General features: G+C 51.9%; 5 protein-coding genes across 5 annotated transcripts; all 5 read right to left on the reverse strand.

Annotated features, from left to right (window-relative positions):
- Window positions 1–245: 245 nt before the first annotated feature.
- Window positions 246–1922, reverse strand: PV05_00195 (uncharacterized protein). The gene has a single exon (XM_013465067.1). The coding sequence runs from the start codon at window positions 1785–1787 to the stop codon at window positions 570–572; it is 1218 nt and encodes a 405-aa protein (XP_013320521.1). The 5' UTR covers window positions 1788–1922; the 3' UTR covers window positions 246–569.
- Window positions 1923–2361: 439 nt separating this feature from the next.
- On the reverse strand, window positions 2362–5863 carry PV05_00196 (uncharacterized protein). The gene is made up of 2 exons (XM_013465068.1): window positions 5230–5863; window positions 2362–5182 (listed from the first exon to the last, which is right to left on the reverse strand). The coding sequence occupies exons 1-2, from the start codon at window positions 5689–5691 to the stop codon at window positions 2564–2566; spliced, it is 3081 nt and encodes a 1026-aa protein (XP_013320522.1). The 5' UTR covers window positions 5692–5863; the 3' UTR covers window positions 2362–2563.
- A 307-nt stretch (window positions 5864–6170) lies between these two features.
- On the reverse strand, window positions 6171–7811 carry PV05_00197 (uncharacterized protein; the record flags this gene model as incomplete). Its single annotated transcript, XM_013465069.1, has 3 exons — window positions 6171–6514; window positions 7230–7608; window positions 7665–7811. 3 exons carry the CDS (start codon window positions 7809–7811, stop codon window positions 6171–6173), a joined length of 870 nt encoding a protein of 289 aa, XP_013320523.1.
- Window positions 7812–9455: 1644 nt separating this feature from the next.
- Window positions 9456–11614, reverse strand: PV05_00198 (uncharacterized protein). Its single transcript, XM_013465070.1, has one exon. It carries the CDS (start codon window positions 11594–11596, stop codon window positions 9536–9538), a length of 2061 nt encoding a protein of 686 aa, XP_013320524.1. The 5' UTR covers window positions 11597–11614; the 3' UTR covers window positions 9456–9535.
- A 305-nt stretch (window positions 11615–11919) lies between these two features.
- PV05_00199 (uncharacterized protein) lies at window positions 11920–15205 on the reverse strand. Its single transcript, XM_013465071.1, has 3 exons — window positions 14022–15205; window positions 13832–13971; window positions 11920–13780 (listed from the first exon to the last, which is right to left on the reverse strand). Exons 1-3 carry the CDS (start codon window positions 14950–14952, stop codon window positions 12182–12184), a joined length of 2670 nt encoding a protein of 889 aa, XP_013320525.1. The 5' UTR covers window positions 14953–15205; the 3' UTR covers window positions 11920–12181.
- Window positions 15206–16157: the final 952 nt, after the last annotated feature.

Consider the following 16157-nt stretch of genomic DNA (forward strand, 5'->3'; position numbering starts at 1 on the left):
TCCATATGATGCATGATGAACGATGCATGGTGGTGCCCAATCACACTTGCAATCAACCCCTGTCGCTGCAGAAAAGGCAACCACGAACAGGGTGCAAGGCAAAGTTGGCGCTCTGAGGCTGACCGGTGAATCCGTGACTGAATCAGTGGCAGCCGGCAATGGCAAGGCCATATGGCGGAAGTACTCGTACGCAGAAGCCACCGCTCGTACTTCATGCATTGCCACATAGGAGATGAATCCTGGCAGAGAATTTGACGATGTTTGAGGTCGAACCAGGCTCGTCTATTGTTTAGGTCTTGGCAGCATCAGCAGCTTTCTCCGAACCCCCGACCTAGACACAACAGTCGTACCCCTATGGTCAGCATGGAAGGCTACGAGAGCGATCCGCTTAACAGCATGGCGATGTTCGAGCTGTATGGGTCGCTGATGGAGTGATGGTCTTCACCTCTACACGTGGAGAACCACAAGTGCTACGTCTACCACGCAGGTACTGTGGCGGCCAACGTCATTTCGAGAGTCAACAAGACCTTTCCTTTTCGTTTTCTCTCCATCCTGCCTTGTCATCATGACTAGGCCTGCTCGCGTTTCCGATACACATCGTGACAGCAAGTCAACTTAAGCGCTGTGACAACTTCACCATCAAGCGGCAGTGCAGCCTGTATGGCCCCAACGCCGCACATATCACTCTTCCTATCGACAAACCACACAAAAGTCAACCCGCCGCCCCAAGTCAGTGTGCGCTCTCCATACCAGCCATCGACATCCTGCAGCGTGAGCAGGCCACCGAGCCCATATCCCGCCTTCGCCTCAGGGGCGGTTCCAAGACGAAAGAACCCGCCAAAGGGGCCCGCCAGTGCCGCCCGGTGAGCCCTGGTAGCTTCGGCGCTGAGATGGTGTTCGAACATATCTTCAACGGTGCTTGGGTTGAGGATCTTGCCGTCGTTGGCCAGTAGACTGCGCAAGACCTTGGCGTAGTCCGGCGCCGTCATAAACAGTCCGTGGCCGCCGAAGTCGCCCTTGGTGCGCTTGTTGGGGCTATTGTCGATGCCCACCACAGCGTTGCCGAGACCTTCAGGGTCACTGGGGTTCAAATCGACCATACGTTCGCGCAGGTCCTGCCGCGTCACCGGGTAGAACTGGGCGTCGGTAATCCCGAGCGGTGCGAATATACGCTCGTGCATGCGGTCGCCTAGCGTTTTTCCCGTTACCCGCTCGACGATACGTCCTGCCCAGTCGAGCCCGGGACCATACATCCAGCCTGAACCAGGTTGGAAGGCGAGCGGCGAAGTGAGCAGCTCCTCGACCGTCATCTGGCCTATTTCATCGGGGTCTGCGGGCCTGGGCTCGAACTTCTCGCGCCAGCGACCAAGCCGCGGGTCCATAAAATCATATACGGCACCGGAGCTGTGCGTGAGCAGCATCTCAAGCGTAATGGGACGGGCCTGCGGCTCGAGCAGCGGCGTCTCGCCATCCTCGGCGAATCCCGTAAGGACCTGTTTGGCGGCGAGTTCGGGCGCGACGGATGATATGTCGCCCGTCAATGAAAGCAGCCCGTCCTCGACGCATTGTAGTGCGGCGATGGTGGTGAGGAGCTTCGTAGCCGAGGCGAGGAACAGCACGTCGTCGAGCTGCTGTGGTCTTTTTTCGCCTGACAGTAGAGTACGCTCGCCCAGCACCTTGTCGTAGACGAAGTGACCTTTTGCGTCGGCCGCGCAGATGATAGCGCCGTTGATCTTGCCGGCGTCGATGGCCGCCTGAAAGACGGTTTCGATGTCTCCTTCAGCCATGGTGTTGTAAACAACGCAATTTCCAAATCACTAAAGTCCAAGTAGAGAGAGGAAGTGAAATGGACGAATACTAATACGTATCCTCCCACACTTGGATAAATCTCACTTACACCGGCCTCTTGTCTTTTCATTTCAACCAAGGACGGTGTCTGTTTAAAGTAGAAGTCGGTGGAGTGAACGACGCTTGTGTCTCCGCGTTAAGGCCACCCGTTCCTCCAATCCCTTGTTCCCGCTCGCTTTAAGAGGAATGTGACTGGTTCGCTCGACTTCACCTAGCTTGCGGGCCACGGTACAAACACAGTGGAGGCTCACTGGGCCTTCGTCGCACGTATTCAGTGACGATGTATCTTGAGGGCAGTTCCAGGACTCGGCCGTAAGGAGACGGGCTTATTATGTGCACAGGGACATTCTGTAGCTCAGCCATGTGAGGATTGAAGACGCATAGTTGTAAGAAGACCTGGAGACAGCGCTATCAAATACATCTGTCATGCGCTATGGCTCAAAGTGAGCGTATGCTGGACTAGAGTAGCAAGTATCGGCTCACTTCGAGTGTATGCGTACTTCCAACGTAGGCTGATGTTGATCGAACGGGCTTTCTGTATAACTCACAAGGCTACTTCATACAGTACAAACGCTCTAGAATACTAAACAAGTCTACTGCGACCCATTCTCGCCTCTCCTGCAATGGGCATCTTCCATGACTCGATACTGCATCCGTCTCATACGTCCATTGAAGAAGCGTGAAGTCTTCCTTGCTCGTACTTAACGCTCCATGGTCAAGGCACATACAGCCTCACGAACCCCTGCACGGCCCTCCGACATGTCACACAATTACCAAAATTATTCAATGCTAGGCTCACTCGACAATCCTCGCATACAATCAGACACCGGCAGGGCCAAGCAATAATGGTTCTCGGAGCGGTCTGGCATACCACACACGACGGCCCAGCTTGTCTTGAGTCTTCGTCGTCACCAGTGGCGTGGGTTGGACGTGAAAGAGCTGCTCGGCTCTTTCGGCGGCTGATGATTAACGACTCGAGAACTTCGGCTTCTTCAATGGCGGTCAATGGTCGTGGACCTGTGCTGTTTGAATTATTGTACAACGAAATCGTAGGTGTATGCGTCGATTGCCCGTGGGAGGTACGGCCAGCAAGAAGAATTCGAGCTCGTTCGCTTTCGAACTCGCGACGATAGCGCGAGCGAGTCATGATGCGAGGAGAGTCGGAGACAGCGTTTGCCAGATGGGCCGCTAGAATACGAGCTTCTTCCCGAGACTCTCGATCTTGAGGGTTAAGGAGCCTTGCTAACGTTGCAGAATCTAGCGGCGTGTCGGTGAATGAGGTCGAGTTGCTGGTTTCGATGCCAGCGAACGACCAGGTCGGTACAGGAGATGACCGAGTCGGTGTCTTTGTGCCCTCAGGCTCAGACTCCCACTCATTGTCATCCTCGTTTTCACTTCGGTCTGTGGTGGCCTCGGTAGACATTGAAATCACACTCGTGGTATCGTCGAATTCGTCCTGCGGAGGCGGCTGGTAATCACCGCTTTCGTCTCGCGAACCAAACCACCCGCCAGACTTCCACCAATCGTACAATTTTGAATCCAGCAGTTCATCGACCCGCTCGCTGGGAAATTCGGTCATCAATCGGCGGCGCATTTCAGGTTCGATATCCATCTCATCGTTAATGGGCACTGTCAACTTTCCGTCTTCAGTGATCAGCCAGAAGTCGAGCACGCGGCTCTTTCCTGCTACATTTCGTTCCGCATTCATCTTCTTGAGTGACCGTCCAACGACCCTCTTAAGCCAACGTGGTCGAGCAGTAATGCCGAGAGAATCCAACAAAACACCGAACCCAAAGCCAATGTATCCGGAGATGAGAAACATAATCCCACGGAGGTAAATCATCAAAAGGTAAAACCGAGTCGTCCGCTGTACAGCGCCTACTCCGCCTGATCTAGGTGTCGGATAGACGAAAGAGTCCTTGGCTTCAAGCTCGCCCTCCTTTTTATCGAATTTGCGCTCCCTAGAGTAACCAGACTCCCAAAGACCGCCTTTGTCGGTCCCACCAGGACTCGATGGTGGAAGGCCATATTCTTCCAGAATTTGAAATTGTTGGCCCATTGCTATTCCCCCCTTTTCACTTTTTGCAGCTTCAAACTCGTCCAGTCTATCCTCCTCGAGCCAAGTGAATTGGCGCACTTCGACCGATCTACCTTCGTTGAGGAAAACTGCTTCCGAAGCAGCTGTCAAAGCAGCGAATCCGACGCGAAGAAGTGCCGTGTAAAAGTCCTCATGCCATCGAATGTTGATCCCTCTTGTCTGCACCGCGGCCTGCAGGTTGTCATGGGCAATGCTGAATCGTTCTTTCAGACTCGTGGGTTGTGGAATGTGTGGATTCGTTCCCAAGGACACAGCCGTGAAAGTAAGTGCGACCAGATAAATGATAGAGCAGACCCCAATTCCCAACAAGATCGCCATATGAGGTAGAAACCCAACAATTGCCACGGTTGGGAAATGCAAAAGACTGCTGACAGGACGGTCATCGGCGTCATCACCGCTCCTAACCATGACGCTTGTACTGAAAAGACCCCAGACAAAGGACGCCATGAAAGCCATGGCCCAAATTCCGGTGTGGACGAGACGCCATTGACGCTGCTTGCCTAAAACAGCGATGACATGGGAAGTCATGGAGTTTCCACACGACAGTAGCGTCACCAATAGTACTTCCACAGGGACATTGATACGGTCCAAGATGTGAGGTCCAGTCAGAGATGCTGTAGCATCGGCCAACGCAAGAATAGTTCCTGATGCCGGAATGGTTGGCTGAGGATTGCCAACAGTGGCATTCGAATGATTGCTATCGGTGGATTTCGGGGAGCCAAAAAGACCAAGTCCAAGAGTATGGGAGAGTGCCGTCTCAGCCTCTGCGAACGCCAATGAGTGCTCGAAAACCGACATGCCAACCTCAGTCATAGCCGGCATTTGCTGCAATGAGCACGACAGACTCTCCACGATATGAGACAAGCTCAATCGCAGGAACGATGGCCACAGCAAGGAGAAGGAACCACGGGGTGCTCGTACATCCGGGGATGGTCTGCTCATACCGACCGCAGCGCAAGCGTCTGCATCTGTAGACCGGAACAGGAGAGCAGAGCTCACAGTATGGAGTGCACCACCATCTTTTGACCAGTCAAGCAGACTATACTTGTTGTTATCCCCATGTCGGTATAGCGAAAAATCAGGAGAGGTCTGGCATCGAATGGCTTGCAAGAGCTGGTGAATCTGCGAGATGAAAAGCAGGATGGGCAAGATGCGTAGAGCCAGTCTCTTGGCCCAGTTGAGATAGATACGCTGTCTCGAAGCGCCATAGACACCTATCCGGTTGAGGATAAGGGCCTGCGATTGTCAGTATCTGCGCAGGGCTTAGAAGACTCCATACTCACCATGGCAAAGCACGTGAATGCCCATCTTGATGTGATGTAGTGTAACATGCCCCAATAGCTCTTAAAAGTACTGGCTTGGAATGCTTCTGCGAAGAATGCTGCCCAGCTCGCGGGACCGGTATCTCCAAATGCCTGCGCTGCAGCACCGGCTTGAGCGGCGGCGTCCGCCATTGCCTGTGCTCCTGTGCCAGCCGCGTGATCAGCAGCTCCTGCCCCAAAGAATGTATGTCTTCCAAGACTTTCGAGAGTGAGAGTGTTCCAGAGGTTGAGGAAGGTCTCCTCGACTTGGGAGACGATCTGCAGAGGAATGCGGAGGAGTTCCTTTGAGGATGGCGAAACAAAGAAGGAGGTCACATTGGAGGCTGCGGTCTTCAGTCCTGTTGAAGTCAACTCTGCCGACACCGAGGGCAGGCCAGAGATTGCAGATGCCGTCTGCGTCAAGGTAGATTCGACTGAGACCATGTCTCGTCTCCCGCATGCGCGGGGCAAGTAACGTGGATCAATTCATTCGTTGTAGCGGACCTGGAGATCTGGACAAGCACAGAGGGATCAGAAGAGGTGAGGCGATAGATGGAGTGTAGCGTGGGGAGGCTGTATCAACCCTAACAACAGAAGATCTAACGAACAATCCGGATAGAAGCGAGCATGCAGTGTTCGCCGTTCGGAATACGGACCGTAAGTCTGGGCGTTGACGCAGCCTAAGTTAGACTCTAGTAGTGTAGAGCGCAAGGCTGCAGCCTCGTGGTACTAATTTACTACGCTCGAGCTACGTGCCAGGGAAAGTCCGCTTCCGCTTTACTGTCGTAGTAATTTATTCATTATACCAGACTGTTCGATGAAGAGCTTCGAAATTCTCTCAGGTTACAACAAGCATGGCTCCAAGGCAATCTGCGTCGGTCAAGTATGATCGGTGGCCAGAGTTCCCACCAAGATGCCCTTGCCTATGTGTCGAGATCCCCGGCCTTGCTTTTGATGTCCAAGTTATAATTGGATCTCACAATCGGAACACAAGCACTTCTTTCAGCCTTACTGGTCCCTTCCTTGCTCGCGCGCTTCAATTCCGCCTCGATCTCAGCCAACTGCGCCTCCGCCTCCGCCTCCTCCTCCGCGCTCAACGGTGGCGGCAGCAGGCTTGGATCAGGATAAAACCACTTATCTCGCGGGACAGTCGTGCCATCGACTCCGCGATACATGTCCTCGATTTCCTGGTCAAACGGATAGCGGTCTAGGTAGGCTTTGATGAGGTTTGGCCGGAGGGGAACGGCGTCGATGACGGCGCGGTTGGCTGTCAGAGACCCGCAGGACGCCATCACTGCCGAGTTGGAATACCCCTTCCAAATCCAACTTGAGAGATTTCACCACCTCGCTGATTTTTTGTTGATCTGGATTTGAGACCGCTGTTGCTTCAGCGTTTGGCTTAGGATCGCTCATGTTTAGGCGTAAATCTGGTCCTTGCTGGACACGGCGTGGAGAGTTCAAGAAAGCGCAAGATTATTCCCGATGTCAGCACCCTAGTACCAAGTTTTTAGAACAGGGAGAGAGTCAAAGTCCTTTGCAGTTGCAGGAATGAATGACCTGGTAGGTGTTGTACTGTGCTGTGAGAACGCCCGATTACAGTATGTACTACATTATGTAGTATTTCAATATTGGTCAATTCCTGGGCAGCAGGGAATCCGTTCTTCATTGCAGCGTCACAAACAGGGTGACACCATTGTTATCGAGCAGATACCTGGTGAATGTTGAGTTTGTTTTGTACAGGGGTGGGTGGATCTGGAACTACTTCCTACTGCTTATTGAGCAGAGGACGTGAAACGTGGAAAATTGATTTGGAATTTGGCAATTACATCAGATTGTTCGTGATGTGCCCTCTACGGAGGGAAATGGTTTCGCCAACTTTCTACTACATCAGATATAGCAGATCATGTACCTCGTGGCGTCCAGGTATCCACATCCCTTGCATCCAAAGGCTCGACACACCGTCGCCTTTGTACAAGTCATACCGAAGCAGATGGGGGGGACTTGACGCGCGTTGAGGAGTGCTGCTGGGTCTCTAGCTACCTCACTGCGACCGTTTGATTGATGAGCGGCGGACGAAGGCTGCGGGCGAAGCCACTCTGGCGGGTCGTATATCTGGTTCAGATCGGTTACATTATGGCCGTCGACACCATTGAAGACCTCCATCCGATGTTCATAGTCATCACCAACAAAGGGACGATTGGCGTTGATGGTCTCCAAGAGATGCTTGTTGCTGAGCGGTGCATAGTCAATGACAGTCCGGTTGGCCGAGTATGAACGAACAACGCCGTCGTCGGCGAAGTGGAGAAATCCCTCGGGGTCCTGTTCGATACCGCCTAGGATCTCAGATCGACTTCTTTCGGCCTGGGCTTGTGTTAGGGACTGTTGATCCACCAGTAAAGCGGAACGCTGGAAATCACCGTAAGAGCAGCAAAGGCAACTGCCGCAGAGAGAGCAAGCGCAAAGGCGGCTGTGATCTTGGAGGTGGCCACTATCTTCGCTGCTTGGTTGGATTTCTGTTGGGAATGTTTACCGGAGAAGTCAAGCAGAGGCCTTCTTCTATGCATGATTTTATAGTCGTGGTGGCCGGTTCATTCACTGAAGCAAGACAGCGAGCTTCCATTAACCGCCGGTTGCATGTACTGGCCTTTCGAACGGCAAGTGAATTTAATAGTTCCTGTAACGCCACGGCAGTTCCAATATCTGTATCGACCACCAAGTGGTTATTGTCGGTTGCCCAGTGCGGCATTTCGGCTTCTTCACCGTGAACGTAGAGCGTCCGGCATCTGCTGCTGCAAGTGATGAATCACAGAGGTTTGCAAGCCGGAGATGGACCTGCCACCTCGATGTCACCCATGACCTCGTGGTCAACATGGTCAATGAAGGTTATCAGCCGTCATTGCGCTGCTTGTTGCAAGGCCTGTTGCGATGGAATGGATTGGTCGACTCACCATGGGACCATATTGATGACTTACCAAGTCCCCAAAAGGCTATTTCCATTGCGACCAGGTCAACACCTCAAGGGAGACGAGCCTCGCGCCTTGAGCAATTCGATATTCCGCTGGCGTATTCATCGCAGCAGGGAGTCACCGTTTCACTTCGACTTCTGTTTCGCTCAATCCTTGGCTGAACAACACAACCCTTCCCAACCACATACACTCACACATTCACTCCTCCACATCGAAAAGGGTCCCGTCTTAACGCAAAAGGTGCAAAAAAACTTTTTCCACCCTGCCAGGATTCGAACTTCGGGACTTGTCTATAGTCCGCCGAGTTATGGTTCGATCTGGGTTACGGTTAACGGATGGGAAGTTGAAACTCAGCCCTCTCTTCTCATGGTTCTTGATCCTCGAGATAGGCTTGGTTTTTTTTTGGTTTGATAGTTTGAGCTATCGACCCTTCGTAGAGCATCCACATATTTGCGGTGCTACTCCGATTGTCGAGGATAATTCGGTGAGTTTGATATATCAGTACTGGAATTGTTTAGGTGTCGGCAGTAGAAAAGGCGGGCAAAAGGGGCAAAATGCGGGAGTGAAGTGAAGTGGATGTATACGTGCTTCATCATGTGAGTAAGCTCGTTGTCCTTGGTCTGGCCTGGTCTGGTCTGGTATTGAACACTCGGAGGGCGCTCGGCGGATGGTTGGGAGTCTAACTAGTGGTTGCGTCAGGCTGACAAGGCAGTGAGGACTGGGAAGTTGCTTGTATATTTCGTACTAATCAGCTTGGGGTTGGTGCAGGTGCGCTGTGAGATGGCAGACGTGATTCAGAACCCTCATTACCTTGCGTCGCAGTCCATATGGCGTCAGCGGCAGACGGAAGCCGAGCGGGTTTGAGAGGGTTCACAACGAGGTAGGGGTCTCGAATCAGGGTCGGCTTTTAACGCTGACGGTTGCAATGGTAATGGGTGCGTTGATGTAACGCGCGCTATCAGAAGAACGAGTGGCTATATGTACGAGCGGTAGAGCGTCCTTTGCGTACCTAGGTATCCATAAAGACATTGATTTGCATGAGAGCGTGCATAAAATCTTCGACGTAAAACTGCATGCTCTCTGAGATTTCCAACTTGAGGGTGGGAGTTGATTTCTGACCAATCAGGGAGCAAAGCACACGGCCTCCCCTGTGGGTTAGGATGAGGGGATCCGAGAATCTACTAGTATTATAAGTCATGGTGGTCATGAAAGACGAACTGCTAAATTCATCAAGTATTGGATGGGTCTCGATATTCTACTGCCATTCTTTGATCCTTGATCCAAACGTCCAGAGTGTGTACTGAGGGCAGAAACGCCCATTCTTATCCCGAAATCTTCAGCCCCGCGGCTTCTTGCTGCTGATCCCATGTCCCCAGGAAACTGCCCAAGTCATTCATTGCACCGTCTAAGTCAAAGTCATCATCTTTGAACGATATAGTTGCATTCTCAATCGCGTTAAGCTTCAGAGGTCGCTGAGCATCATGTTTCGTCGACGATGAAGCACCATTTGCCGAGGACAGTGCCGGTCCAGCAGAAGTCTTGAGAGATGATTTGAGTATACCCTTTCGCACAGAGCCATCGTGGATCAACTTCTCCTGATACGAAAATGATAACTGTCCAATATTTTCTTCAGCTTCCGGTCCCAACTCGGACAACTTCTGTGCGTTGACGATGTTCAGTTTGTCTTGGTTCATCGCTGAGGGTTTCGCCACTTTCATGGCCAATTTTATTGACCCTTGAGAGGAGCCAGAGGAGTTCTCGTCCGCGAGAAAGGCTGCTTTCTTCTTCTTCACTGCTCTTGTCTTCGTGACGCCCTTCGGAGAAGATTTGCTCTCGTTTGTGCTGTATATCTTTTTGACAGTGCTAGCCTGGACAGTTGAGATTGGAATGAAGAGGTCAGCCTTGTCCTCGACAGCCGACGCTGATGGGCCCGGCTTCTCATAGTTTTTCAAGTTGGCGGAGGGAATGTCTTCGTCGTGACCAGAAGCCAGCTTATCGATCTTCTCCGCAGTCTGTACCGCCACGTGGTGAGTGATCATTTCCGAACCATGTGCCTCTGAAGCCGGCTGATCTGGCAGATCTTGAATAATTTGAATATTGCTGGACAAATTCGAAGGGGCCGAGTGCAACACTGGCGGCGCTTGTGCCTGGGCAGAAGGAAGATCATATAACACGCTTGCTTTGGACGTTTCTTTGGATAGTGTAGGAATGGCGCAAGTATGTGGACGAGAAGATGAATGTTCTGGGGCAGTGTGGAGAGAAGCAGAGCCTATGTGAGAGCCAAATGGGTCTGCTGAAACCAGGCCTGTAGACGTCAAGTGAGGTAGCTGTGATCTTCCAAGTTGACCTTCGTTCGTGGCATGAGCAGCATCCAGGTCAAGAGCAGGTAGACTTGTGAGTTCCACAACAGCCCGTGCTGGTTCGCAAGCTTCCACAACAATTTGCCTCAGATCGTTATCCATCGGAAACGAGACTTTAGAGAGCTCTGGGTCTTCTTGAGAATGTGCAGATGTCCAAGGCCCTTTCGCGAGTACTGGAGAGCTCTTGGGCATTTCTCTTTCCATTTTTCCTTCCGTTGTTGATCGGTCGTCCAACAAGGAACGTTTCTTTTCGCGCTCTCGACGCTGCATCTTCGCGGTTGAACTCTGTGATGCTATGTCCTGTACATTGACCATGGGCACCACGGGGTCGGCAATTGGAGGATACTCAATGGGAATAGGAGTAGCTTCCCATTTCTTCGTCCTCTTTTGAGAATATCTGTATGTCGGCGAAGACATTGACGAGAATGACGGTGCATGCCTTTGCTCCGCGTGTTCGTAGAAACTGTTTCTCTTGAGCCAATCTTCGACTTTCCGTGTTTCGCCGACCCCTTCTTCCACTGATGACTGGTGTACACGGGTGTGTCTTCCTGACCAAAACAACTGCTCGTCAAGGCTCTCTGCCCTCTTCAGAAGCTTCTCGCTCTTCTTCTTCTTCTGCTGCTGCAGATGGGTGCTTTGTCGCACAGCAGGCCGTTTAATTGACGGCGAGGACTTCTGCCTTTGCTGCCGCGCTGAATTTGCAGCTGTTGTATGGATATCCCTCCGCAGGGCATCTTGCTGCAAGTCATTGTTTTTGGGCTTCGCCCTTGCCCACGGGTTCTGCCAACCACTCCCAAATGGTCCCTTTAGCTGTGCTGTGGCAATGAACAGAGGTTCACCACGGAGGTAGGAAGTGGCATAGGCTTCGATTCGCTGTCTCTTTGCTGCGCGTTCGTTGGCCTCGTCTTCTATACTGGCCTGCTCGTCGTACACGATGGTGTCGGCACAAATAGGTAATTCTTCGAAATCGATCGGAGACACTGGTCTGGGGTATTCAGGTACCTTGGCTCTCGCAAAAGGCATGGCGGCAGTGGACGTTGCCTTGCTGGTTCAGAATCTGCATTTACGAAACAGATCACATTACTATCAGAAATGTCAAACCCAGAGTGACCGAGCGGACAAAGAACAGAGGTGTGCAGAAGCTGGTTGCTGGGCAGGACAAAAGTTCGCGTCTGGCCCGCACGTTTAAATGACCAGGCAGTCAAACCGCGTCGCGCGTAAAGTTGGCGCAGGCATTGCCACTAACTGAGGTAGACGTGCTCGACGTCACCAATCTCGATAACAAGCAGCGAGAAAAAATACCTTACTACCGCATGGGCTACAACAACTTTTTACATTCGTGCAGATATGATAATTAACAATTAAATTGTTTTTTCTTGGTTATCTACATACTGTCTGGGTGTCAATGAGGACCTAAGAATAAGGAAACTCGTAGTCTTCGCTTGTGACTGCTCCATCTTTGCATGCTGTTGCCTTTTTCTCCTATTACATCTTTCCACCAATTCTGCAGGAACAGCCACCGACTAAAAAGGGTATCGAGCAATTACCAACGCCATCAAAAACGTGCCTTTTCCAAGGAACAGATCAGTCCGTACCACACCATTCCGTTCACTGAGTGACACTATCGTAATAGGCCTTGTTGGCGCTTCCGTTGGTCATATCACCACGACCACCGGTAACATCTCTCTTGGGATCGAAAGCTTGGTCAACCTGGTTACTGAAGCCAGAGCTCTGCGGAATACCAGAACCTTGTCCACCAGTACCGCCGAGGCCACTGCCGCCATAACCAGCACCGCTACTGCCATAATCAGTGCCGGTTGTACCAGCAGCGCCAGATGACATGCTGGAGGCACTGTTGGGGTGGTTGCCGCCTTGAATCTTAGCCCGGGAGGTACCATGTGGCTTGCGAGTGACTTGTCGCAGTTTAGGAACGTCTGAAGAAGCACTGGCACTGCCGATGCTGAAGATAGGAGATTCCCATCGGTCACCCTTGGCAGCAAGCTGCTTGTACTCGGTGGCCTTGGTTGAGATACCACCTGGCAAGGAGATGTTCTTGAACATGGAATCTTCCTTGGTAATGGCCACGTTGATATTGGTATTGGAAGCCTTTTCCTTGGCCTTCTCCTTCTTCTGGCTCATCATGGCCTGGTAAGAGTTCAAGTAATTCTGGAAGACATTGCCTGCGTTCTCAGGATCGTCCTTGGCCGCTTCCTTGGCGCGCATGGCATCTTGGTGGATCTTGTACGCGAACGCATCAGCCTTCTCGAAATTGTCCCTGATCTGCTTCTCAATGACTTTCTGGATGACAGGGCGCATGACCTTGAGCAACAATGGCTTGGCGATCTTGAAGAGAAGCTTGTGGTTGGACTGTTTGACTTTGATGTTCAAATTCTTGATAAGAACATCAACCTTGTCGATAACCACGAAGTGGGTGCGGTCCTTCGGCTGTGCGTTTCTAGCGGCAATCTTGAAGCTGAAACCTTCACCACCAAGGAAGATATCCATGACACCTTTGTCAGTAACAGAGGGGAAACCTTGCTTCTTTCTGACGTAGTAGGCAACATCACGCAAGTCCATTTGGATGCCAGAGCCTGCAATCATGATCTTGTTATCCTTCTTGCCAGTGACTCCCTTTCGGCCCATGCGGAAGTAGTTGTCACTGCCGAATTCGAAAGTGTTGGGGAAGAGGTTGTCAGTCTCAATGACGAGATTTTCAACGACGGCATCGATCATGGGGTCGGAAACCTCAATACGAGGAATTGGAACGTAGCGGGTGTTCTCGAAGATGGCAGGGATGATGACGTCGGTCAAGTCCTTGATCAAATGTGGCTTGAAGGTAGGCTTTCCGTTCTCGTCTTGGCCAAGGTCGAGGAAGAGTTTTTGGACTGCATCACCAAAGGCCTTGTTCTGTGGATCCTCCTCGAACTGGCTGGAGAGGAATTTGACCTCATCAAGAAGACGGTCGGTGTGTTCTCGGTAGCGCTCGCGGAAGAGGTGATGGCCTTGGTCATACAACTTGTTCCACTCGTCGTTGGAAGAATCTTGCAAGATGAAACCTTGCTCTTGAAGGCATCGTCGGATGAACTTGTCCATGCGCTTGAACCAATCCTTGAGTTCAGGATCACGATCAGCGTCGCGATAGATGTCGTTCAAGGCGTCGAAAAAGTCGTCGGAGCTGGTGGAGTTGGCAAAGCGTTCCAGTAGGGTCTTGAACTTTGTTAGTGCGTCTTTATTGTTATTGATGAAGCCTACACATACCTTGAGGTTAGCTTCAGCGCGTTGCAAGCTACTGTCATTATGTGCACCTTTGACGGCTCCTTGGCTCTGTTGAGCCACGTTCCGACCGTGGCCGCCATAAGTTTCGGCGAGGGACAGTAGTGTCTCAATTGCTTGCTGGTCTGATAGTTCGTCAGTCAAAGAACCTTGTGAAAGGATTGCATCAACTTACAATCAGAGTGACCTTGGATCTCGGCGATCATCTTCTTCAGACGCCAGACGGTCTGGTCGCGGCGCTCTTGAGGCATCTTCTTGTTCAGATAGTTCTTGGTGCGCTGCTGCGTAGCCTCTTTTGCCTCTCGAACCTTGTCTTTGTTCTCATCGGGGACGTTTTGATCAGCTTGGTTCTGGAGATTTTGAGTGGCGTTCTGAAGACCTGCACGGCCAGCATCACGTGGATCATCCGATGGGTGTTGTTGGGCAGAGTCGAGACCTTGTTGAACAGCACCCTTGGCATCCTCGCGGCTGGCGGGCTTGTTCTTGTCGATGGTGGAGCGAGCTTGGTTTCTCAGATTCTCTCGGGAGAGATCGGGGACATCGTGCCAGGTGTTGTCCTCCGCAGGCTCGTCGATCTGGTTTAAGCGATCTTCTGAAGGATTAACCTTGTTGGCTGCCTTTGTAGCAGCGTCGCCTGCCATGTCGCGGGCGAGGACAGTTGCATCGCTCAACAACTTGCGGAATTGACCGTTGGAGAGGATGAGTCGGCCGAGGGTCTTGAGGCCTTCGAGAGCTTCGTTGCCATGTTGTTGGGCGGTGGATTTGTCAGTGGGAGCGTTGGGAAGACCAGCGTTGGCGCCGTCCAGGTTCTGGCAATCCCAGATGAATTCTTGAAGTAGGTCTCCCTCGTTCTTAGACAACAACAGGTATTTGGCCTGACGAATGGCCTCCTTCAGATCTCCGACCAGTTTGCGGCCTTCCTCGGAAAGTCGTGACGAGGGTTGGAAGGCTTTGGATGCGAGAGCGCTGTTGAGGGCGACGTCGATCTGCTTGTTGGAGGGGACTTTGCCGTTCGCGAAGGCTTCAAAGATGCCATAGAGCTGAAGCTTCTGATTGACATCTTTGTCCTTGATGGCGGTGTTGGTTGGTCTGTTGACGGTTGCCATGACGGCGATGGGAAGATAGAGGACAGTACTGAATGGGTATCACAACGAGGTATTACTTTAGGTCCAATGCTCAGCGGGTATCACGATGCAAGAAAAGGTGCTGAGACCGAACAGTATGTTTCGCGGTGGAAGTGATGTAGGAGTGATTGTATGAGGAATTGAGAAAAAGTGAAAGCAGGGAAGGGGTGGCCGGGCGATGATGTATATGTGGTATGTTTGCGGGTGAGGCAGAACGGAAGGAGGGGGGCGGCTGTATTACCTCACAGGCGCTCACATCACTCTTTGCTACGGGATCAGCTTGTCACTTGGTGGCACAAGGCAATTGACGAGCACGCGCCCGCCTCTAATTCCAAGTTTGGGGGAGCGATGGCCATGATCTGGCCGGATTCTAACCAGGATCGACCGGTTGGTCTGTGGCTTTCCAGCTGAAAGAGCGGGCTACCGTCTACGAGAACTGCTCATACATCATCATTGATCATTGCGTTGGAGGTTGGTGGAGCAAATGCGACATGAAAGGGATGATGTCGATGCGAACAAGAAATGACATCAACACGAGTCCACAGCGCGCCGGGGCCATCAACCTGAACTTGGCATTGAGGCATCTCAACGGGGAATTTGATTCATGCAGTGATGCACCTCTTTGTTTCCAGTGCTCAGTTGACCTGTTGTCCAGCAGTACGAGCTACTATTGTCGAGGTTGGGTCCACACAAGCATCTTCCTTCCACTAAGCGAGCGAGAACGCAATGATCCCAGAACCATCTCGACGCTTCAGATCTTCCTCCCTCCTTTTCCGACTTCGACCTGGATCTCTGCTCATCTCTCTTTTCCAGCCACATTCTCTATCGAAAGCCACAGAAGCCATCCTTTGTGAGACATTCTTCAAATTGAGACAGATGGCACATGCCCTGGTCGATTGCCATGCCAGCAATCTTATTTCCCCCATGCATCTTGCAGCCGTTCCCCCAGTTTCGAAGCACAAGCCACTGACGCGTCCCCCCAATGAACCAGCTGGCTACTAGTGTTCTTTTCGACGCTTCCTCTGCCCAGGCTTGTGAAGTCTGCTGTTAGATAATTTTTCTTAGCTGGGTCCCGCCGTCATCGTCATCATCCTACAACAACGGCCTGCAGGGCTCCATCGCGATCGAGCATCACGTTTGGATCAAACTCATTTCAAAAGGCCACGGCCTTGTTCTTCTCCACCACA

This window comes from Exophiala xenobiotica (assembly GCF_000835505.1).
Source record: "Exophiala xenobiotica strain CBS 118157 unplaced genomic scaffold supercont1.1, whole genome shotgun sequence".
NCBI lineage: Eukaryota > Fungi > Ascomycota > Eurotiomycetes > Chaetothyriales > Herpotrichiellaceae > Exophiala > Exophiala xenobiotica.